This window comes from Notechis scutatus, chromosome 3, assembly GCF_049901735.1.
Source record: "Notechis scutatus isolate UNSWTSFEM ecotype Mainland chromosome 3, rNotScu1.2, whole genome shotgun sequence".
NCBI lineage: Eukaryota > Metazoa > Chordata > Lepidosauria > Squamata > Elapidae > Notechis > Notechis scutatus.
The window spans coordinates 55,081,498-55,105,280 of NC_142011.1; the positions used below are offsets into that span (position 1 = coordinate 55,081,498).

The 23,783-nt window shown below is 39.0% G+C and overlaps 1 protein-coding gene across 1 annotated transcript; it reads right to left on the minus strand.

Moving 5' to 3' along the window:
• Window positions 1–590: 590 nt before the first annotated feature.
• Window positions 591–23,426, minus strand: LOC113419003 (adhesion G protein-coupled receptor E3-like). The gene is made up of 17 exons (XM_026678193.2): window positions 23,376–23,426; window positions 21,990–22,025; window positions 20,773–20,829; window positions 20,139–20,183; window positions 16,349–16,425; window positions 15,173–15,265; window positions 13,514–13,691; window positions 12,852–12,968; window positions 12,298–12,494; window positions 11,674–11,832; window positions 11,056–11,250; window positions 10,480–10,715; window positions 10,261–10,321; window positions 9,377–9,468; window positions 8,271–8,439; window positions 6,287–6,385; window positions 591–2,674 (listed from the first exon to the last, which is right to left on the minus strand). Exons 1-17 carry the CDS (start codon window positions 23,404–23,406, stop codon window positions 2,612–2,614), a joined length of 1,905 nt encoding a protein of 634 aa, XP_026533978.2. The 5' UTR covers window positions 23,407–23,426; the 3' UTR covers window positions 591–2,611.
• Between the last annotated feature and the right edge of the window lie 357 nt (window positions 23,427–23,783).

Genomic DNA, 23,783 nt, shown 5'->3' on the forward strand with positions numbered 1-23,783 from the left:
TATGTTGGTCTAAGAAGCCCTGGCCCCACAGCCTATCTCTGGAGCACTTCAGCAATCCATTTATGCCGCTGGTGACCCACATTGTAACTTGTGGCAGCTTCAGGGTAACAATCAGAAAAATCTCTGATGTTTCTCTCTGTCCCATCAGGGTTATTTATGTGTGGGAAAATGAATTACCAAACACTCTCCAGAAAGTCTGACTAACAAGGGTTGGGGAACTTCAAAGATGGTCTGACCTTTCTTTGCACCCAGCTAGGATATTACCCGGAACTGGTTCTTTCATCACCTTCAACTCCCATGAGATTAATCTGCATAGAGATTAATTGGGGGAGCGGAAGGAGGACACTTTTATGGACATCAGTGGAAATTCAGAGCTCAGAAGAAAATAGACCCAGAGCTACGGCCCCAGGTTTAGCAACATCACCAGCTGATATATTTTTGAAAAATATAGGCAGGAAACTTAGACTCAAGAACCATCAAAGAATGAGGTTGTGGATATACTTCATGTAAAGTATGCTTCTTTATTTTTATATTTCTTTATTTTTCTACAAAAACAAGGGTATAAACAATAAAGAAAGAAAACATCAGCTAGTAAAATTATTAGCTAAGTTCAACTAATGAATGCATTTAAAATACTTCATCTTTTATAAATAGAGTATTTTAAACAGATTAATGAACAGATAACCATAACAAACACCCCGCCCCCCCTAAAAAAACAGAACTATGGACATAAATGAAGAACCATTTTGGAAAAGATTAAAATTGTGATTTCAAATCTCAGAACATCCTCCCAGAGTATTTGAAAAATTGGGCTTAATATAAGAGCCACTATAATGCATTGCTTAAGGTATTGGACCCAGAGCAGGGAGATTCATCCAGATCCAGCCAAATAATCCCTTCAGCAATGAAACTCAATAGCTGACCTTTTTTCCAGCCAATTTTATCTCACAGCATTATTGTTTTGGAATAAATAAATAAGGAGATCCTCGGGGAAGCTGCCTTCAGCACCTGGAGAAATATTTAACTGGATTTGGCTCAACAATTAATGTTGAACCAGATAAAATGATAATAAAATGAACAAATTTATTCTCATATTTAAAAAGAGAGTAACCGTGATGTATTAAGACTGCTCAAAGATACAATATAGGATCTTGGAAACGTAGTTGATTCCAAATTCAATGTAGGTTTGCAGTGCAATATGGCTGTTTCAAGAAAAAACAAATGTAAATTTAGGGCTTTGGGGATATGGGACTGATGAGAATTACTTAAAACAAAAATAACATTTTTTGAAGAATTTATTCCTACAAGCAGTGACAATGAAAGTTGTTGCTATGACACAAGTTCCATTTTTAATTATACAGAAAAGGAAACTTGACTGCAGTTTAAAATTAACACCAACATTTTATAAACTATTCCTAAATATTCAACTCCATCTGGATTGATAGGATTGAAAGGTTCAAGTTGTTTCTTGCTAATTAATTGTACTATTTTTGTACCAGCATGGTTGTAGAACCTTCTAATCTTTAACCCAATGTATATCTGTTAAGGATCAGTCTGAGTCTTCGGGGTTCAGAAGTAGAAGAGCTTGACCAATCTGAGCCTCAGCCTCAAGCACAGGGATTAGCTGAAGAGAGGAGGTTGCAGTGCAGCTGAGGTCAGTGCAGGCAGGTCAGTGCAGGCTGAGTCAGCTGATACAGAAGCTGAGCTAGGTAAGTCCCAAGCTCAGGAAAACACCACAAGTTGACAAGAGAAGAGCAAAGGAAGTTGAGTCAGCCACTTGAAAGTTAGAAGTATGTCTGACAAATGAGCCATACTAATTGATTCATCCTGTAGAAATATGGCCTGTATAAAGGAAACTGTGCCTTGACTGGTTCTTTGTGGCAATCAACATTAGACATGAACATTCCACCTCCTTCTAGCCTAACGGATGGTGCTTTGACATTCTTGGATAGCCTAGCAGAATTTTGGTCTGGAAACTGACCATTCTTGGATCATTTCCAAACTGGCATTTTGTCTCTCTCAACTATTTCAGTTGTGTTTTCCTTCTCTAAGCAGAAATGTCTGTAGTTTTCAATATGTTTATGTTGCCACAGATAAGGATTTAAGACTGTAATAAATACTCTTTTGGGCAGCACAAAAAAGGAATCTATTGATCGATTTAAAAGTACACTGTCATTATAGAGAGGAATGTTGCTGTCAAGATACTGTTATGTTGGCACATCCTTTGTATTCCTTCAACCCATGTTCATCCTTAGTAAACATGACATTCCCTAAAAGAGCAGTGTACAGAAAAATGGTTGGAAACGTTGTATAAAATATTTTAAATATGTCCTTTGCAAAGTTGAAATATTCTGAATGTGAAATGCCTGAATACTGTACTATATATATTATATATAGCATATGCTATATACACTATATACTATAGAGAAAACAGAGAAAAAATAGCAATAAAAATAGGGAATGATCTAAAACTTATGTTTCCAGCATGGGTCTGGATTTCAAGTTATATTAAAGGACTGAGAGCCAACAAGAAAACAAAGGGCTTAATATATTCACATTTTCTTCTGTTTTGTTCAAACTGAACAGAAGAGTCCAAAGGAGAAACAGTGAGCTATGTTGGGTTCCCCCATTCTATTTTCTGGTCAACCACTGCAGTAGCACTTGGTACATTTGTCTGAAAAAAACAAGCTTTTATTAGGTCATGAACTAAATGTGAAAACAACACAACATAGCAACCCAAGGCTAGATTTAGGCTAATGCAACAAACCAAAGTTGACAAATTCCACCCTTATTTTTGTGTAATATATGTCCAAACAAATAAACTACGGCTTATTGTGACAGCTTGAGCCACATAACATTAGATGCAAGAGATGGGAAACTCATTCTAGGTAGGGGAGCTTTGCTGGTTTCCACATACATAATTTCCAGCAACTTTTCCATTCTTAACAACTGATGAGATGCTTTTAATATTCCAGTAAGATCTACTGGTCATTTCAAAAGAATTGTAGAATCACTTAGGCTTTTTATATTCACACAGCTGGCTGGAGAATTCTGGGAGTTAAAGTCCACAAGTCTTAAAGTTGCCAAGTTTGGGGACCCCTGATATAAATGATCAGTCTCAGAACCTCCATGAAATACTAGACCTCTACACTTTTTCAACAAAACACAAATAACTTTTCGGTTTTTTAGACAGCTCTTTTGTGCATGTCAATGTCTGGAATACTCTACCTGACTCTGTGGTTTCTTCCCCAAACCCCAAAAACTTTAACCTTAGACTGTCTACTATTGACCTCACCCCAGGGGTGGGTTTCAAATTTTTTAACAACTGGTTCTGTGGGCGTGGCTTAGTTGGTGGGCGTGGCTTGGTGGTCATGTGACCGGGTGGACCTGGCTTGGTGGTCATGTTATTGGCTGGGCATGGCCAACTCAATATCACTCACATCGAGGCATGCATCTCCTCGCCTGGCCTCTCATGACTGTGGGGATGCTACAACAGTTACAAGTGTGAAAAATGGTCATAAGTCACTTTTTTCAGTGCCATTGTAACTTTGAATGGTCACTCCACACAAGCAAAGTACCAACAAAGGAGGGGAAAAAAACTCCAGAGAAGTCCCTGAGACAGGAAGTCTAGTCCTGCCAAGAATGTAATAAGAGTTAACGGAAAGGCAGTTTCTGTAAGCAACACCAGAATGTTTCCTTCCTGCCTTCCTTACAGGATTAGGCCAGTAATTTCTTCTAACAACCAGTTCTCCGAACTGCTTAGAATGTTAACAGCCGGTTCTAGCAAATAGGTGCGAACTGGTAGAATCCCACCCCTGCCACACCCCTTTCATAAGAGATCTGTAGGAGGTGTGCATAAGCACACCAACGTGCCTACTGTCCCTGTCCTATTGTTTCTTTTTATTTTTCTTATATGTATCCATTTCATGTATCCATAACTATGTTTATACTTATACCTGTTATCTTATAATTGCTTGACAAAATAAATAAACAAATAAACAAATAAATAAATTCCCTAGTTCTTTTGGTGAAAATAATGGTGAAACTAAATCTCAGCAACACCAAACTAAACCAACTACAGGTACCGTGTTTCTCACATAATAAGGCCAGGCCTTATTTTTTTTTGAGCCCCGAAAAAACGGCTAGGCCGTCTTTTCGGGGGGTGACTTAATTCCCCCCCTTGCATCCTCGCCACCAGCCGCTCCTAACGGGCGATCATGGCCAAGCACAGAGAGCTCCCTACTCCCACCTTTGCTGCAGACACCTTTGGCACCCGCCGCTGTTGCTTTCCTTTCTGCCCATTCCGCTGCCACGTTTGGAGCTGCCGCTTCCGTGTTTGGAGTGCCGCCGCCATTTGGAGCTCCAAACGCGGAAGTGGCAGCTCCAAACATGACGGCGGGCGATCTTTTTATTTTGGTCCGTGCGTAGTTCAGAGCGAGCAAGAGAGGGAGACTGCGATGCCTCCATCCGAGATGGCAACCTCACTAGTGGATCCACAACGTGGCTGGAAGCCTGAATCGGGCGGGATACGATGGCGATCTTTTTGGAGCGAGAGGAAAGGGAGAGAAGAGTTGCGAGGCATAATTTGCAGGAGGAAGTGGGTGTACCCCACGGCAGGGAGCCCAAGGAAGAAGGGCTGGTAGGCAACGGAGAGCATCCCGTAGCTCCGGAAGCAGCCTAGAGACGCGCCCTGGAAGAGGCGCAGATGCTGCCTTGTAGTCCCCAAGCCAACTGCATGCGCCGCCTTTAGTTATGTGCGCTCCGCGCTTTGGGCATCTCCGTGTGATCGCGACCCTGTCCTTTCCACCTGGCGCCCTTGCTGCTTTCTGGCTCTTTAGCAAGGCATCGCGGTCTCCCTCTCATGCTCGCTCTGAACTTCGCGCGGACCAAAATAAAAAGATCGCCCACCGTCATGTTTGGAGCTTCCGCATTTGGAGCTTCCGCCGCCCGTTTGGAGCTCCAAACAGCGGCAGTGCTCCAAACACGAAGCCGGTTGCTAAAGAGCCAGAAAGCAGCAAGGGCGCCAGGTGGAAAGGACAGGGCACTCCAAACACGGCACTCCAAACGTGGCGGCGTAATGGGCAGAAGGGAAAGCAACAGCGGCGGGTGCCAAAGGTGTCTGCAGCAAAGGTGGGAGTAGGGAGCTCTCTGTGCTTGGCCATGATCGCCCGTTAGGAGCGGCTGGTGGCGAGGAATTCCGGGCGCTCCTAACGGTGCTCCTAACGGCAAGTCTCCCCGCCCTTCCCCCTTATTTTGCATATTTTAAAATAGGCCTAAATTTGGGGGGAGGGGCTTAATTTGATTTTATGCCCAAAAAACATGCTGGGCCTTCCTATTGGTGGAGGCCGTATTGTTGGAGAAACACGGTAGTCCTCGACTTACAACCGTTGGTTTAGTGACCAGCACTGCAAAATGTGACTTATGACCATTTTTTTACACTTAAATAGCTGCAGCATCCCTATGATCAAAATTCAGGTGCTTGGCAACTGGTTCATATTTGTGACCTTTGCTGTGTCCCAGGGTCCTATGACCCCCCCTTTTGCACCCTTTTGGCCTGCAAAGTCAAGGGGGAAGAAGCCAGATTCACTTAACAACAAGTTAAGTCACTAACTTGTCCACTGCAGCGATTCATTTAACAACTGTGTCAAGAAGAGTCGTAAAACGGGGCAAAACTCACTTAAGAAATGTCTCACTGAGCAACATAAATTTAGGGCTCAATTGTGATCATAAATTGAGGACTACCAGTATTTTCCCCCTCTGGGATTAAATTTTTTTACTCCGGTTCTGTGGACATGGCTTGGTGGGAATGGCTTGGGTTGGTGGGTATGGTTTGGCTTGGTGGGCAAGGTAAGGGAAGGATACTTAAAATCCCCATTCCCTCCCCACTCCTGGGGGAAGGTTACTGCAAAATCCCATTCCCTCCCCACCCCACTAACCTGCTTTCCAGCTCTGTTCTCCTGTGCAGGGAAATAAAAGAAGATCCAGCTGATCAGCTGGGACTCGGGAGGCAGAGAATAGATGGGGGCGGGGCCAGTCAGAGGTGGTATTTGCCAGTTCTCCGAACTATTCAAAATTTCCACTACCGGTTCTCCAGAACTGGTCAGAACCTGCTGAATAGCACCTCTGATACATGGTATTTGCACTATAACAATAATATTAGCTTGAAAAAATAATTCTAATCTCTGAAATATGATATCCTATGCATATTTATTCTTGCAATATTGGACTGTAGAAGCCGTTTACCCATGCTGCTGCAAATGTAATCAAAAGTTTTGATCATGCTTACTGGAAGATTGCTGATGGGAAGGGAGGTCACCACAATCTCAGAAACCTGAGGTGGACTCTCTCTGACACAACAGATGCAATGCCAGTATGTTTCTCTCACCTGAAAATCCAAAATTCAAAGTCAGAAGGAGGAATTGTTTACTAGACTCCTATTAGAGCGGGAAGTCCTCATTTAGCAGCCATAATCGGGACTGACAACTTGGCTTTTAAGTGAAGTAGTTGCTAAGGGAAACTAGGCTGTGCTCACAACCTTATTTCAGCTTTCCTTTGCTTTACAGGTTTGCAAAAGTTGTAAATGACAGAAATTGGCCACAAAGTTACTTCTTTGTCACTGTTATAGCAAAAAGAGGCAGTTGCTAAATAAGAATCACCTGTATGTGAACTACTCCATAGCAAAGAAATCAAATCAGCTTTAGTTTGGTTTGTGGATTTGTTTGTGTTTGTGTATATTAGTAAACAAACTAATTAATCTACAGTGTTCCCATTGCAAAGAGGCTGTTGAGATGCATTTTTCCCCTTCTATTTCCCTAGTCTGCTTATTTTCTCTAAAGGAAAGTTAAAGATTATATACATTTTTGCCATTTCTGAAACCCTCCAGTTAGGTCTGGTTGTATAATGATGGGTAAAAGAAGTTAAAGAAGATCCCGAAATAAACTAAAAGGAATGTACATATTTTGGACAGCCATTTAGTAAATTCCATTACTGATCTGTCTATAATCTCCACTGAATTTCACAAAGTCTAACAAATACCTGTACTTTCTGTAAAGGCTAACTAAAAGGGCAGATAATCACATATCAGTTATAGATGAATTCAGGTATTAAAAAAAAATCTGCAGCCTGCAAAACCACTCTTGGGGCCACTTTATATTTAACAACAGCCTCTAAAAACATTCCAGAAATGTTCAGTGAAAAATGAACACATTTCCTTTAGAGGCATTACAAATATGGCTTTAGATCCACAAGGGAAGCAAATATCCCACTCCATACCTATCTGTCAGTGGTGGTGCTGCTCACTATAATGGGAAGGATTTATGCCAAGGGAAGTTTAGTTCATTTGCAGAGTGAATTTGAAGTAACATTTTCTACTACCACATTCTTTATCATGGCATGGACAAGAAACTGGGAGTGGGAGATGGCTCTGACTATTCCTATACCAGGAGCTCACAAAATCCTGAACCCAATCTGGAAAATTTGAAATATTAGGTTGTTTTGTGTGGTAACTTACATTCCTGTGCAACCCTCTCTTGTTGTTCTGACCCAAACCCTTTTCCAATAAGACAAATAATAACCAAAGGGAACAGAAACCTTTTAATGAGTCTTACGAATCCCCGGTTAAAAGGCTGCTGCAAACTAATTAACTTTGATAAGCACAAACCATGCCAAAGCTGTACGAGACTGCCAAGAATCACAAATAAGAAGTATTTCACAACACAAGAGTCTTCAAATACCAAATTAAGATACTGTAATGTCCACAAGGCTGAGTTTCAAAACGCCTTTGCTTCCTGCAAAGAATGTTCACTTCACAGCTGCCTTTTATCTTCTTGAAGGAAGGGCCATTACCTTGCAGCCTTACTCACAAGTCGCCCATACTGTTGCAGCTGCTCTTTACTGCAAGCAATCCTGCGTGCATGCGCACTTGGCACAGGCTCCTGGGGAACCTCCTCATCACTGCTGCCAGCCCCCACAATCTCTGAAGGCAGCAGTCCACTCCCTAATGGTCCTGGCCCCTCATCTGAGTCCTCACTTTCCTCAGCCATCCACACCTGCTGCCAGCTAACCACAACACTTGTTTTCTATATTGGTGATTCTCAGCCAGGGGCCATATGGATATTTCAAAGGCACAAAAGTGAAGAACACATAACAGGAGGCCACAGCATATCTGAGATATATACAAACTGGGAAAGTGGCAATCTTTTTCCTCAATAATGCAACCTAGACAGGGGAACATAGGGAGGAAAAAAATGAAAAACATTGCTATACAACACCTTTTGGTTGAGTAAGCAGTGCACCAGGAAAATGAAGATTCCTTGCACACTGTTGGTGATGGTGAACAGATATGCCATAATGTCTTCCACAGGGCCATGTTGAAAGAGGCCAAAACACCAGGTCACACCCAGGATGAACACATGGGCTACAGCCTTAAATATCAGTGACCTACAACAAAGGCAAGAAATCAACAGAGAAATGACACTGCTGAAAAGAGAGCATCTGAATCAATCTAAGGCAGGGCTGGGAAACTATGGCAACTTTATGACCTGTGGACTTCAACTCCCAGAATTCCTGAGCCAGCATCACTCAGTTCTGGGAGTTGAAGTCCACAGGTCATAAAGTTGCCATAGCTGTCCAACTCTGGTCTAAGGTAATCCTCTCTCCCTCAATTGACTCTGTGGTAGAATGAAACCATAACTTTCACTTCACAAGAGAGGATGTAAATGAAATATGTGGAGCAATGGGAAATGGCTAAAGTTGATTGTGGCCATAGTCAAAGAAGAAGAGGAAGAATGGGAAATAGTACAGTAGGCCCTTATCAATCATTTGGAGTTTCCCCTTTGCTGAGACAGTTCACCTAACATCTACTGCTAATTCCCAAGATTAAGGTCACTGCTTTGATATTCTGGTGACAAAATGCTTGTTTTAAAATCAATGAATATTGAGACATCCTATTTCATATTGCACCTATGCTTTAGTAAAGTCACTGTCTTCTACAGATGCCCACCCAGTATGCATCCATACAAGATATTTCTGCAAAATGGAGGAACAACCTAGATTCTACCATTTTTTAACTCAATGGGGTGAAAGATGCTGACCTCCATAATGAACATTTGCTACTGATTGTTTCTAAACAATTCACCCCTCTGCTAAATTTTGCCAACCTCATGCATACAAAGACCCCAGCACTGTTCTCCACTACATGGATTTCTACATTTGCTTCCCAATGCCCTTCTTGTATTGTACATGTTTTGTATCTCGCAATTTGTCATGAAAAAGGATTTTGAAGCATTATAATAATAATAATAATAATGAAGCATTATTATTTGTGAGGATCACACGGAACTGTACTCAACATTTCATGCTTTGTGATAACTCTTACTTGGTATTTTTGACTGAAGATATCTCTGAATTGAGAGATGCCATTTTTTTATGCAGATTCTTCAGAATAAGACAGAAGAACACCAAGTTGACCTTTGGGAAGAAAAAAAATCTTTAGAAAGAAGATAACAATAGTAGATAGATAATGTTCTAAGACTAAATAAGATGAAGAAGAGAGAACAATCGTTGGTTTTAGATCGGGGTCCCCAACTCCTGGGCATGGTCTATTTAGAACCAGGCTATGCAAATGGCGGGTGAGTGTGCATGTGCAATCAGACCCATCTGTGTGAGCAATGAACACTTGCAAACCCACGCATGCGAATGGCAGATGCTTGTGCTCACAACCCCTCTTGTGGCTACTCACACAAATGAAACTGGGCGCGCACGTCCACTCCTGTCCCTCATGCAAAACCATCCCATTTTCCCCCCCCCACCCTCACCAAACCAGAAAGGGGACTGCTGTTTTAGATAATATATTTTGGTAGCTGATGCTTTTAATGAGTGGACATCTGCCTCTATTTTAATTACAGATGACAGCGGGGGGAAGAAATTTCTGTTAACTCAGAACAAAATGGGTTAGCTTTGCACTCTCAAATTCATCTTTCTATCTCTAACACCTTATCCTTTAGTATAAAATTGCAGCTCTTTGCAAAATATCATTAATTAATTTCTCTTGTGTAGCCGGAAGAACTGATTTTCCTGCGTTTTCAAAAATTTACAAACATCTTCCAACACATTGTAAATATAGAAAGATCAACCAAGGTTGATGTATCTATTTTAGCTACATGAGATCAAGATCTTTTTCTCTTCTTCTTCATCTCAGAAAAAAGTTATAAAACTCTTTCATTTCTCTACTGTAAAGAATAAGAGACAATATTTGCTCACCACAATTATCACACAGACAGGTCCCATAAAGCTCCAGATAAAATTTGGATTAAGCCAGCAGCTAAAGAAAAAGAAATATCATCAGGAGAAAGTTAAACACTTCAATGTGTTATACAGAGTTGTGCTCCCTGAGTTATACTAGCAATTGTGCGTATGTAGCCTACATTTTGGTGGCACCAGGCTGAGGGAAGCAGCTTTTAACCCTATGCTTAAGCTTACCGATAAAGTGTCCCAAAGGCTCCAGGTTTAATTGCTGCAGAAATAGCTACAATCAGGACAGGAAGCCCATAACCAATGAGGTACATAGATATCTTCATATACTTGCTGGCTCCACTGTAATTTGCAACTTTCAAGTTTCTGACAATGAGGTAGAGATTGATAGCTTCCAAGAACATCCAGACAAAGCAGGCCAAAAAAAGATATTTCAGAATTCCAGCTATGACCGAACACAGGATCTGAATAAAAAATAAAATGTTATTTCTTTATCAGCATCTGATTCTTGAACTGCTGGTTTGAATGTAGGCTGGGCTACAGAAAGCAGAGAAATTGAACAAATCATATTTGACATTCATGCTTCCACCAGTAGTGCTACAATAAAAATCTGTGCACAGTAACTCTCATTTAAGATATGTCACTATAATAAAGCTAATAAAAAAGCTAAAAGAATTGGGTTTGCAAAGAAAACTGACTCAATTCAGTCAATCTATAGAAAAATGAAGAATTCCTAAGTAGGAAGCACACTCAGAGGGGGTTCTCTCTCCAGTGAACAGAGCAATACATATTCTTCTGAAATACCTTGTTGCCTGTTTTATCTATTCCAATTATGAAGAGGAGGTCTGCTAAAAACAGGCAGAAGCTCAGTTGTAGGTGGATGAAGGTGCTGCTGTTGTGGCTGGAGCGGCAGAAGAGGAATGTGACAATACACAGGAAGAGACAGATGACTGAGATGGACAACCCAAGGTAGCTAATAATGGTGAGGATCAGATCTCCCTGGAAAGAGAAGACAGTTGTTCTCAGAATCACATGAGCCACCTTTTGATAAGGAAGATATGTTTATACTTCATCTAGACCAGAGGTCTCCAAACTTGGCAACTTTAAGACTTGTGGGGACCCCTGATATAGACCATAAAAGCTATTCTATTACCTGACTGTTTTTGTGGTATTGTGATTGGAAATAAAGCATCAGAGTGTTCAAAATCTTGAGGAACACAAGCATTTCTTAGTTTACTTTTCTATATATGAAAGGAAGGGACCACAAATAATGATGGAAAACTTTACAGCATGTCAAATAGCAAAATGCTGCTTCGATGATGAAAAAGCAGGACACAACAGGAGATATAACAAGTAAGAGAGAAAAAAAAAACATGTTGTTTACCATGATACAGTTCTGATATGTTTTCAGAAATTACATACTTGTTTATGAGTTGTGGCCATCAGCACAGCAAAACTGGACAGATATTGACAGCTGCATTCTGTATGGGTGATGTTAGAAAAGAGTCGTTGGCAACCACGATTGGACAAGGCCCCAGAATTCAAGTGGACACAGAGAACCTCTTCCTGGGCCACTTTATTCTGCAAGAGGGAAGTAATGTTGATGGGAGCTAGGGAGAAAATCTACATATTTACTTTATCTCCTACTGCACAGCTGCAGAGTTATTATACATTAACAAGGAAACAACTGTAAGACAAGCAAAAGGAACAATATAAACATAATAGAACTTAAGGACCAGGAGACACAAATACTGTTAAATGCATAAGGTTTGTAAGAGTTGTTAGTGTGAAAAGGCACTATCAGACTTCTGATTTATAAAGCTTGAATAACAATAAGGCCTACCTAGAGCCACGATGGCATGTGTGCCAGAGGTGGCATGCAGAGCCATCACCCCAGCTTAGCTCTGCCGCACATACACACACACACACCTCCTGCCGGCCAGCTAGTCTTCGGTTCTCTGCCATTGGGGCTGGGCGCATGCACGGGGGATGCACATGCATTGCATTTTGGGGGCTTGATTTCTGAGGTAGACTTCACTTACATACCTTGAGATGCTGAAAAGTGAGGTTGACCGGGATAGAAATATTCTGTATCTTGGTCCTGGCATTAACGCTTACTAGCCTAGAATTCATATGAACATCTGTCAACGTTTCATTGCCCAGGAATGTTCCATTCTGCAGTAAAGTATCATCTAAAAGTGTTTTTAGCCCACCATATGATATAAAAGCCACAGCAACGGTATCTGCAAGAGACAGAAGGAATATCAGGGAGAAACATAAAACCAAATAAACTATACATGATTTCCCCAAACTTGGGAAAATGTTGATAATGAAAGGATCAGTGTAGATCCATATATTTACTTCTTGGTAAAATAAGTACTACCAGCTGCTTTCTATTCCCTTTTACCTTTCCCATGTAAAATGTAGGATTTTACAAATGTGTTGGATTGCAACTTCCCTAATCCAAACCAGAGTGATGAAACACTTCGCAAACTCAGATATCCTAGGATTGCAGCTGACAGGAAGGGAGCAATAAAATAGATAGTGAAAGTAATTTTGGATCTACTCTGTAGAAAAACCAAGCTAGTTATGAACAATACCTGTGGTCATGGCAGTTGTTGCTCTTGGGTGAATGGCCATTTGATCTCCTTGAGCTTTTAATGTGAGTGTTTCATTCTTTTCAAAGGATTCTGGACTGATAAGATTTGTTTGGATCACTGAAAAGACAGAAAAATGCCAAGTTCCTGAATGGATCTGATGAATGCCAGTTCATTTTTTTAAACCAGAACTAATGACAAATAAGAACCTCGTGTCATGATAGAATGAAACAAAATTCCTAATAATAGCACTTGCTTTGAGTAGATGCAGGTGCTTTGAATTAGGGCCTTACCAGTTGATGGTTCATTCATGAAAAAAAAACTGTCAACTGAATTGATTACAATGCTGCTGGTCTTATTACTACTTGTGATATTAATAAATCATTTTGTTTTCAGTTTTTAATGAATGATTTGATTAATCGGGATAGCTTATTGGAAAGTTTCATGCAAAGGTAGGAATCAAATTTAAATGATAAATGAAATAAATAAATTGAAAACATGTCTGAACTCTCATATACAGGCTGTCTTCATTAAAGAAGTCAAAATTGTGAGTTGCCCGATGAATGAAAGAAGGCTCAGTACAGATAATTTGATTTGTGCAACATACAGGCAAATGCCTTTCTTTTTTTTCTTCAAAGACAAACTTCACCTTTCTTTTTCCTTACCTGTGAAGTTTCGAACCACTGTTTGAGAGATGCTTCCTGGATTTGCAAGAGCTGTTAATAGTGCACCTAAGCTTATTTCCTCCATAATCATGGGCAAAATTGTGACAAAATCCTTCTTTATGTTATTATCCCAACGAGAGTGATTATCAAAAAGATTTTCGAAGGAATTCACCGAGTCCTGCAGCATTATAAGTATAGTATATAAAATCATACATTGCAATGTCCTACCTGTCAATGAATACTTCAGCTTCAACCATAACAATACAAGAGCAAACAATAGATACAAACTCAAGGTTAACCGCACCAAACTTGATTGCAGGAAATACGACTTCAGCAACAGAGTGGTTAATGTCTGGAATACTCTGCCTGACTCTGTGGTTTCTTCCCCAAACCCCCAAAACTTTAACCTTAGACTGTCTACTATTGACCTCACCCCTTTCCTAAGAGGTCTGTAGGGGGCGTGCATAAGTGCACCAACGTGCCTACCATCCCTGTCCTATTGTTTCTTTTATTTTTCTTATATGTATCCATGTATTCATAACTATGTTTTTACTTATACCTATTATCTTGTGAGCAATTGACAAACCAAATAAAATAAAAAATAAATAAATCAAATTACAAGAAGCAAACTTTTCAAATCTCATTTAGTTTTTCTCCAGCATTTCATTAAGAATGTTCTTGTCAGGATATTGTAAAAGACACTCAATATATTTCAGCTTGAATTTTACACTGTTATATGGCCATATGGCTGGATTCAGATTCCATGCATAGCCAAAAGATGGTTTTATCAGCATAGCCATTGTGATCATTTTAAAAATCAATGCCAAAATAAAACTTGGAACCCAGTCTGTAGATATAAAAACCTCACCTGCTCATTTTTTCAAATTCAAAACAAAACTCAAAGTTGTGACATCAATTCCATGACTGACATTACAAAATAAATTTGAATGGTCTTTTACTTTTATGCTGCATTTTTAAAACCTTTCACAATTTAGCTTTTCTGGAGTTCTCAGTATAGACTTTACCTATTTCTAATTTTCCTAAATATTTCTTATTAATTAACCCTTATAAATTAATCCTAACCCTAACCCTAACTACAGTAGGTTTTGTGGCATCTTAACATTTACAGATTAATTATGCACTTCACCATAAATGGATTTATTTCTCATGACTCAAAAAAGTTTATGCTACAATACAAGAGATGAAATCTCTTGTGTGGGATCAAAAAAAAAATAATGCTAACATGGTTCCCCAATGGAATCCATACAATCATAGATCTTGGATTCTTGATTATTCGTTACTTTTAATTAACAAAAGCATATATAAAACTTGATTTTGCATACCAAAATTAAATAAAATGTATTTACAAAATTTAAATGTCAAACAATGGAATCTTATGAAATATGGAGCCAATTTATTTATTTCTACCTTATTTTCCAGAATTTAATTTTCCCATCTCATTTCCACTCAACACTGAAAAAGTCCCTTCCCTTCCCTAAGCCAATCCCATATTGAAACACAGATATTAACTGAATTTGAATTTTTATTTGAAAAACTGATTTAGTTCCTAGAATAATGACCCAACTTTTCCTCTATCTACTCATCAGGAAAGAGAAGCTGTGGTGAAATGTTGTCTTTGCAGTTGTCAATAAATCTCACTTTCAGGGTGGTTTCAGTATGCTTGTCATTAGCACCAGTAGGTTTCCAAAAATTCAAGGCAGAACCCATCACTGAGCAGTATAAATTCTTTTCCTAAAAGAAAAGGAGAAAGGAAGCATGTGATCTCAGAGTTGGCAAGTGAAGAAAGAAGCTATATCGGCTGAGGTCTCTAACCTTGGCAACTTCACGACTCCATTCTGGGAATTGAAGTCCAAAAACTGGTAACATTGCCAAGATTGGAGACTCCCGGTTAGGGCAGGATTTCCCTACCACAGATGCCAGATCAGTTCACCAAACCCTGAAAGCCACATCAATTTAAATTTCTTTCCTGATCCAGGGCTCTTTTCTTCTTCTTCAGAAACGATGTTCTAAACACATCTTTTAGGGACTAGCAAACCTTCAGTGGGGCTGGAGGTTGCCATACATTTCTTTTGAACGCTTTGTTCAGCAATCAGAGATAAAATAGAAATTATAGGAATTTGTGACAGTGTTTTCAATGCCTCTCTTAAACTCTGTTTTAAAATAATTAAACAACAACAAAAAAAGACAACAGAGCTTCTGTTTAAATTAATTAACCAGCAATATTTGACTTTTTTTTAAAAAAAAAAAAATGATAAGCTTATCCATAACTGGCCATTGTGATCTGCAGAGCTTCAAAGCCACATATGAGGAGGAGTATTGGGGGCACATATATGCTAAAGGGTGCTCATTCTTTGATTTCTGTGAACATAAATAAGTGGGAATAGAGGCACAGCTAGACAACTAAGCAGGATGGCCTGCTTAGTGGGTAATAATAGAGTCACCATCAAAATGGGAGGGAGGATTTAGGAGGTAGACTTAGACAAGACTTCATAACAAGACTACAAGACCAGCAATTCCATTACTGGTGTCCCCAAACCATTGCAGAGCTACAGTATTACCATCTTCACATATCCCAATTTCTCTCCCAATAATAAATTGACTCCCCTCCCCCTCCCAGCTGATATGAGCAAGAATTGATTGTGCAGAATTGATTGTGAACTGCCACAAACGTTTCTTGTGGTTAATAGCTTGTCATTATTCAAATCACGTTTCACATCAACTACTCCAAGTATATAACTGTGCAGCATTGGTAGTATAAACAGGCTGGTTTTTTAAAAAACGATACAAATTTAACATATAATGTATTATACTTACGTTTTTTTGTTTATCTAAGCACTTATTTGAATTGAGATTTTTTTGCACTTTTTCTACTTGGGAGTCAAAGGGACTTTCTGTAAAGGAAAATAAAACTGTTAAGTCCAAAGCAAACTGTCCACTTAAAAAGTTAAAATACTTTGATGGATGACATGTCTCATGTTCGGGATGGGGGCAACATTCTGATCCTTTCCCTGTGTATGAAGCAACTTTGCTTACTTTTTATAATTGAACAATTATATTTCATGTGGCCCCATCCCTTATGTACACTCACTGGAACAAAACAATCATTTTTGTTATTGTTGAGAGACAAAACATTCTATTACAATTATTTGACTTTATGCAGCTTTATTCAGAAATTAATCTTATTCCCACCTCTGAAAAGACAACTCTTGATCTAGCCAATTATAACAAAATTTATAATGAACAGTTATAAGTTTCCAATCTTCCCATTTTACAAGAAATTCTGGAGGAGGCCATGGAACTTCATTTGTAGAGGGTTATAGAAGAAACATCTTTTCTGGAATCTTCAACCAGGGCTCAGGCTGGGAATGGGACAGAATTGATCATCCTGGTAGATGACTTATTTTGGGAATCAGGATGGAGTGCACCATTCATGGTCATCTTAGATCTTTCAGCAGCATCCAATACCCTTGTTATTCTTCTGGACATATGGAAGAGTAGGTGTTGGAAATTGTATCATCTCTTTTCTATGAGTTATTTTGATCATTAGAACAAATCGTGATAGATAAAGACAAGGTCTTGACATGTTGTCCTTGGTCATCTGGCATCAGGCTACTGTTATTAAGTGATTCTTTGTTTAAGAAATAACAAGGAACAATTTCTCCCTCTTTTTTACTCCTGCATCCCTCTTTTCAAGATTTATTTATAAATGTGTGGTTTTTCTATCTTCAAATATTTCTGTGTATGTTAAGGTCGTAAGAAAAAATATATGCTTTAAGAAAGGCTCCTGCTGAGTTCAAATTCCTCTTGTTGAGGATTGGAGGGACTTTGTAGTTATTTCACCCTTTGCTTACTGGGCAATTTCAGCTGTTGTGTGGGGGGAAAACTTGAGACAGTGGTTGCTACAATGTGGGGTACTATGGGGTTCAATTTCCTCCCCCATGCCATTCAATGTCTTCCTAAAACTTCTGGGAGAAGCCATCTGTCAATTTTGGGTGAGATGCCATTAATATCACCACCCAAGTATACTGTGGTAATCCCGATTTGGTGTCTGGATTACTAGATGGGCAAAACAACTTCAGATTAAATCCCTGCAATTTGAGAGCATTGCTCTTTGTTGGGGATAGATGTGGCTCTGTCCTGGTTCCAGTTTTGAGCCTTGTTGGAATCATCTCCCCTATAAGCAGCAGCATCTGTGCAATTTTAGAATTTCCCTGGACCTTACTTCTGAAACAGCAAAAAAAAGCTGTGGCTGGGGCTTTGCCTATCTCTAACTGATGTACAAGTTGCAGACCTACTTAGATAGGCATGCTCTGAGTTCAGTGACTCATGCCCTTGTCAGCTCTCAAACTGCCACCACACCATCTACATGACTTTGCTTTTGAAATGACATGAAGTGCATTATCCCATCTGCTTGCCTGAAGTAGAATGTTTATCTGTTCTAAACCTTTGTTACAATTACAGCATTGATATGATTTGATTATGAGTCCAATTCAAAACGTTGGTTGTCATCTTTAAAACTCTACATCTTATCTCCCAGAAAGCTACAGAACTGTTTCTCCTTTGAAGACACAGTCTGCCTGAAGCAGGAAGGAATTTTAAAGGTTCTGTGATGACCCAGAGCATGGCACAAAGGCAACACAGTCAAATAAGCAAGAAGAGTCCTTTTATTATCTCCAACTTTGCCCCAACGTCCAGGTTATCTTCAGCTGGAGAAAAACTCTCCCAGGAGCAGTCTTTAAGTGGAGGAAATTCAGCCCAAAAACAAAGTATGGACAAACCAGTGGTGGTATTCGACCGGTTCTGCCTGGTTCTGGAGAGCCAGTAGCGGGTGATGAGCAGTGGAGACCGAACCGGTTCTCTTCGCTGCTCTGTGTTTGGCCCACCTGCCCTCCTGGGCTCCCATACTCACTTTTATGGCCAGAATTCAAAGCACAGCTGCTTTGCGCGGCACAGAATAGCACCGCATGGTAGCTGCTGCAACAACCAGCATCGTGCAGGCTTGCAGGAGGCAAGTTAGAACGCCTCTGCGCCTGCGCAAAGTGCGTGTTTGGTGCACGCGTGCACGCAAAGTGTGCACGTGTGCAAAGCGCGGCCACCAAGCCAATCCCACTGAACCTGTGGCAACTTTATTTGAATACCACCACTGGTACAAACTGTAACTAAAAATCCAAACAAACCACGCTGCAGTAATTAACTTGACAAGGCAGGAGAAGGAATTGCAGACTTGAAAGCACAGCAAAACAGACACAGTTGGGAAGACGCCAGGAACACAGATAAGGCTCAACGATACCAGATAATTCACGATTTGCTCCCAACCGTTTGCTGTGTGCAGCTTCCTTTTTTAAACACTGTGTTCCCAGCTGCAGCTAATGAAGGGAATCAGGGCCCTTTCCTCTCCCATAAGCCACACAACTCATGTTGCTCCCTCTCTGTTCCTCCCTGCATGCCCTAGGATGAGGAGGGGGTGGGCCTGGGTCTTCTTCTGAATTCCTTCTCCCTTGCTCCACCTCTTCCCTGCTCTGCCCAGCTGGACTTTGCCCTTCCCCAATTTCTTCCATAGCCAATGAAGCCACACTCCCACTCCCTGTCAGCTGCTCAGCCTCCCCCTCCGAATCAGATTCTGACAGGGGCATTACAGGTTCCCTACTCATAGACTTGTGCATGTGTGTGTGTGTGTCTGTGTGTGTACAGATACATGTACACAAGTATATGTGTGTGCAAAGGTATATATATATGGCTTACACTGTGAAATATCTTTTCTCCTAAGTTATAGAACTCCCTTGGCTTTCATAAATTGATTAAGACCAGACTGTTCTGCTGATCATTTATGTGAACTGTTTTTTAAAAGAGCAATTATTAGGTGCTTCTTGGCTGCCATTTTATTATATGTATCTTTTGTAAAGCACTTTGCCTAATTTGGAAATGGATGGTATATAAAAGTTCTTGAAGTCATTCAGTGACATTGATTAGAAGGAGAGTTAGACCAGAAGGTGCATTTCTTTTTACAGTGCATAACTGACCACAAAATCTCCTAGTACTCAATACCTTGGATGGTTTCGAGAGATGATCATCTTAATCCCCATAAAATAGGTTGGATGTTGGATTTGAATTTCATCTATTGATTGTGGAAACTACAGAGGTATGTGATTGACTGGACAAAATGGTGCTTGGCATAATTCATCGTGGTACTCTTTGTATTAATTTGTAAGGGAAATATTATGTGCAAAAGCCAAAAAGCCAACTAATCCAATTTTATTTATTTTACTTCTCTGCTAGAGAGAATGTACTGTCCATATAAAACTCAAGATGAAATGTAAGCCCATTCCCTGATTGCAAACGTTAATAATTGCCAGAAGTTTTAACTGTTTATCTTTTAAGAAGAATGCTGTCAGTGAAGGCCTTGCGACCCTTTGCTCTCAAACTCATATTATGTCATAGATCTTTATTAGTTTATATCTATTTTAAATTGCTCAACATCTCTCCATAATAGAATATTTCATTTATCAAGACATTGATAGTGGCTGAAAATTACAGTTCGATTAGTTCCATTCAGTTAAGCTCAAGAAGATACAATTGAAAAGAGTCAATGAATAAATACACTTACTCTTAGGAATGTTATTGTTCGATCCTGGCTTATTACAATTGCTGCCTGGAAAATAAGAAGGACATTTTCAGTGACCATATTCATTTTAAGCGAAATTAGACACAGTATAGTGTCTTCCTTTCTTTAACCACATTGTTTAGTATAAACTAACTGAAGATTTTAGGAAAACATAGATGACTGCCAGGTGTAGATTTTTTGCACTAAAAATGTAGTCGTGATTTATTATACAATAGTAGCACCTAATGTATCTTATTATAAAAGGCAGGAGTAACATGCTAGGAATATAACAAACTTAAATTCTCTGCATTTTATCATGGCCTGATTCTGCCTTAACCTATGCCAGTTTTCATTAAGAAACAGCCAGTGATGTGGAGTAAAAGGAAATGTGTAACTTACATCAGTAGAGTGGACAGGCCCTAAACCAATTTATCAGCAAGCATTCAAGTGTGGAATTAACTGTAAGGTCCACAGAAGGGTAAAACATCAAAAGGCCAAACCTGTGCTTAGTATGGTTCAAATTTTTGAAGTAGTCTAGACAAGAAGCACCAACCATGTAATGAAATTATATTTCACTTCACTTTTATGCATTTGGGGATTACATGTGATAAAGGTGTAGACACAGTTTAAAACTTACCAAACAATGAATAGATCTTATACACAAAATGGTTCCATGTTGATTCACCAGAGGTTCCTACCGAAGAAAGCAATTCCTTTCAATCCTCAGACAAATCCAGCTGAACAAGACTGCTAGAGTTTCTTTATTGATGTAGGGATATAACCAACCTTAGATAACTGCGTGTTACATGGACATTACAGAGTATTTAGCAGAAAGAATAAAGAAAAGGAAAACCATAAAGGAAAAGGAAGATTGTCAAGCTACTAAATTATGAAGTGCAGTGATTCACTTAACAACTGTGGCAAGAAAGGTTGTAAAATGTGGCAAAACTCACTTAACAAATGTCTCATTTAACAACAGAAATTTTGCACTCAGTTGTGGTCGTAAGTCAAGGACTACCTACACAGATGTTCTGAAAATGTTTTCCACCTAATTTCTACATTTGAAGCCTAACAAGTTTGTATTATTTTATTTCTCAATCTGGTAAAAAAATGTTACAAACCCAAAACCTGTCTCAGATTTCATTTTGTTAATCTTGCTGTGACAGATCTCTTCCCATAAAATGTAGCTAGATGCAATCAGGCATGTAATAATATTTTTGTGATCTTTTCAGTGCAGAGGTTTATTTAAAAGCATGCATTTTATTTTATATGATAAAAAAGGAAGCTAGTAAGGAAACTTTTGTCAGTTATCACAGTTGCCTCTTTTGTTGAGGAGTGGGAGGGGGATAAACAGCAATATATTCCATAATTTGGATAGGGTTCCCCCTACATAGAATTCAGCTTTTTATATCTGCTATAAATTTATTTTAGCAGGAAAAGTATTAATCTGTCAATAAAAATTCCACCCTGAAATAAACATAAGCATGAATGATACATGGCAGTTTTGGTGCAAAACTGGACATATGGAAAAAGATACACTGGTATATAAAATGCACCCATTTCTCTGCAAAAGAAAAACAGCATTCATATTTTAAAATGTTTTTATTTCAGAAGGTGTATGACTATACTTGCCTATACTAATTGGAGATAACTCTCAAGATGTAGTACCATATGGTGCTACTACGCAAAAGGGATTTGTTACTATACAAATTCACATTCAGTTCCCCTAAGTTGTCTATTTTTCAGTTCATTACAAAGAAAAATATATGTATTAGCTGACATTTGAACGACAAGCACAATCAGTGTTTAGGATCACTTCTTTATATTATTCTTGTGAAGGTAAATAAGTTTTACCTTTTACATTTGCACAAATGATTGCCAATCCAAGACCTAAAATAAATAAAATGCAATTATAACATTATAAGTATAATATAATTGTCTTTAAAATGCAAGATAGTCCTCCTTCCTTTTTAGATGAAATAACTTTGACCTATGGAATTTCAGTTGCTTTGGCATAAACTTGGATTTGTAATTCCACTTGTATCTGATTCATTTAAAATTGTTATCATCATTGCATCATTACACTATATAAAAACTTACCATCCACTGTAAAAAGGACTATAAAATTATTATCATTATTTATTGTGTCAAAATAAGAACATTCGGGTTGACCATGAGCTCTACATTAAAAGTCATGCTGAAATGCATAAAAAAATTTCTCTTGAGAATAGTATAAAGTGTTTTAAATAGTAGATGAAAATTCATATGAATTTCTAGAGATCTTGCAAAGCGTTCTTAACATGGCTGTTGCTTGTTGACATCAGAAGGTGGTGTGTAATGCACAAATGGGAGCCATCATGACCAAGGCATAAACTAAAATTATGTGAAAAACAAGTGAGAGGTTCCTGTAGCAGGAAGTCTATATAGAGTTCAAAATATCTGTTGATATTGAAGGTAAGAGTTAATGGAAATTAAGAGGGGTTGAACTTAGACCACTTGTAGCAATCTAATGACTCCAGGCTGATTCCTCTCTTTATTCCACCTCCAGGCTTTGCTTCTCCTTCTTCTACATCCATGAATGAAAATAGCAGTATGATTGAGTGGAAGAATTAAGATTGTAAAACTGCCAATATTGTATCAATATTGGTTCTTCTTAAACATTTTAAATAGTTATGAATACAATTTTAGGGATTAGTTGGGAATTGCTGAAATCAAACTCTTTCAAGTCTTCAAAATCAATGAAACTGTCCCTGTTTAATCCCACCCCTACCTTCCATCCCCACTCTCCCCACTTTCCACACCTAAAATTTCCTTAAAATTCTGTCTTCACTGGACTTTTTGAAGGAAGCTCCCAGGTCTTCTATGACCTTAGAACTTTTTTTAGGAGTAGGTTTACTAAATACTGGTCTAAAGTTTCTGATAATTACCATTTTGGCTTGCAGAACATGATACAAAATAACTGGGTAGAAATACTTTAGCTGTAATATTTTTTACTCAGGGATGTCTGGTAGGGCTGAATCATGGACAGTTTAGCCTTAGCACCAGAGAGCCAAAGTGTGAATGCTCACTCTTCCATTCTCACCAATTGTTTTAAGGCTGAGGTGCAGCAATGCCACCCAACTGATATCTCTTGTCTCAGTATAAATCTTTCCCATTTATATGGGACCTTCCACCTGGAATATATCTGCTGTACCATTGAGCTATTATCTGATTTCCTTAAACCAGGAATTGTCTACTCACCTAGAATGATACAAGCGAGAGGATTCCTCATTGCCTTCTTGTGTGAGTGAATTAATGACTAATTTTAACTTCTCTCTCTTAAGAGGTAAAGCATAAAGGAACTACAAAGTGCTATGAATAACCTAGTGCATTAATACGTATTTCCTATAAGGGTGGGCAGAGGAATATTAAACATTGCCAAAAGTGTTACTGACTTCTGGTCTTAAAGTCATGCTTTAAACCTATAAGTTATTTTTTATCATTACGGTATATCCAAATTTGCTGGCTGGTGATTTTTGAGATTTGAAGTTTAAACATCTTAAAGTTGCTAAGATTGAGAAAACACCCACACATATAACAATTCTTTTCAGTGCAGTGGTTTTCTTACATGCATTTATTCTTCAGAATTGCCAGAGCGTAAAAAAGGGA